This window comes from Amphimedon queenslandica, unplaced genomic scaffold, assembly GCF_000090795.2.
Source record: "Amphimedon queenslandica unplaced genomic scaffold, v1.1 AMPQUscaffold_4332_Cont23688, whole genome shotgun sequence".
Lineage (NCBI taxonomy): Eukaryota > Metazoa > Porifera > Demospongiae > Haplosclerida > Niphatidae > Amphimedon > Amphimedon queenslandica.
In genome coordinates this window covers 1-1,513 of record NW_003555355.1, presented here as the reverse complement: position 1 = coordinate 1,513, position 1,513 = coordinate 1, and the positions used below count along the sequence as shown (strand labels likewise).

At 37.1% G+C, this 1,513-nt stretch overlaps 1 protein-coding gene across 1 annotated transcript; it reads left to right on the top strand.

The window, feature by feature from the left end:
* Nucleotides 1–180: 180 nt before the first annotated feature.
* Nucleotides 181–845, top strand: LOC109592678 (uncharacterized; the record flags this gene model as incomplete). The annotated part of the gene is made up of 3 exons (XM_020008069.1): nucleotides 181–282; nucleotides 368–508; nucleotides 575–845. Coding segments are annotated over 3 exons (330 nt in total), but the record flags the coding sequence as incomplete, so codon positions are not given.
* Nucleotides 846–1,513: the final 668 nt, after the last annotated feature.

Below are 1,513 nucleotides of genomic sequence, written 5' to 3'. Positions count from 1 at the left end.
GAGGGAGAGAGGTATGGGTGAATTGAGTACATCCTAATGTAATAAGGTGAACTTATCCTTATGTAATCTGATATACCACCTTATAGTAACTAATACACACATACCACAAGTACATGTAAATGCTTTAGTACATAAGGTATGTACATTAGTAATTAAGGTTCATGTTGTTATATTCAATAGGTGTTAGTTGATGAATCAGCTCATAAGCCAGTGTATGCTGATCTGGCTATTGCTGCTAAAGGGAAGAGACCACAGGCAGCACCAACACAAGAACAACCAGTGGTATATGCATCAGTTACCAACAAAGTAATGATAATGTACATGTACATGTAATGGTATCTTATACATCCTCTCTCTCTCCTCCTAGTCTGTTCCTCCTCCCATTCCTCCTCCAGCTGCTCCTCATAAAGTATTGTATGCTGATCTATCAATAGCAGCTGGTAAGAGACCACCAAAGAATAAACCGCTCACTGAGGAAAGAGTAGTCCATGCAGCAGTCAATGGAAATGTAAGCCAATACACATTATACTGTATGGAGTAACACACCCTTTATCTCTCTCCCCCTCTCCTCCAGAGGAAGTTCAGTACTCAAGAGCTGATCATGGATAGGTTAGGTGGTCTGGATATTCCTCCTCCAATACCACCAAAACCAAAACCTTGAAACCAACTTAAAGACATCAATCCTCCCTGTCTCCAGTAGTATAGAATGGACATACTTTAGTATAATGTATTGTGAAACAAGTAACTCTATCTTGTATTCTCTCTCTCTGTCTTTCATTATAATGTCATGGGTATATAGTGTATATTCTTTTGTAGTTTTTAGTTCATTCTAATCAACAGAACCAGCAATGTATAAAGTATTATAAAGTTATAGTTAATGACAGCAATATTAAACAATTTGACTGGGAACAATCCTTATATATAACTATTGATGATCTTGAAGTTGATACAATATTGGATGGATCATCATCAATAACCACACCTAGTCCTACCAATCCTGATTTGAGGTAGCCCATTCCTTTATTCAGGTGATTTGAGCATGAGCAGTACACAGTACTGGGAACACCTATACCTTGCATCTGAGTATGAGCAGTACACAGTACTGGGAACACCTATACCATGCATCTGAGCATGAGCAGTATACAGTACTGGGAACACCTATACCATGCATCTGAACATGAGCAGTATACAGTGCTGGGAACACCTATACCATGCATCTGATCATGAGCAGTACACAGTACTGGGAACACATATACCATGCATCTGATCATGAGCAGTATATGTAAGATTTGCAACAATTAGGAGAACTTAGGTTAACAATGATCTTAATTGATTAAATGAAAGAGAGAAAGAAAGAGAGACTAGAGAGTAAGAATCAGAATGTCTCCAAACCACCACAACCTCACATTTTATACCACACAAATAACTTGAATAAACATTCATAAACACATATTAGTAAACTAAGTTATTTAACAGCTATTAATAATCAACTATTAAAAATGCACATAATACA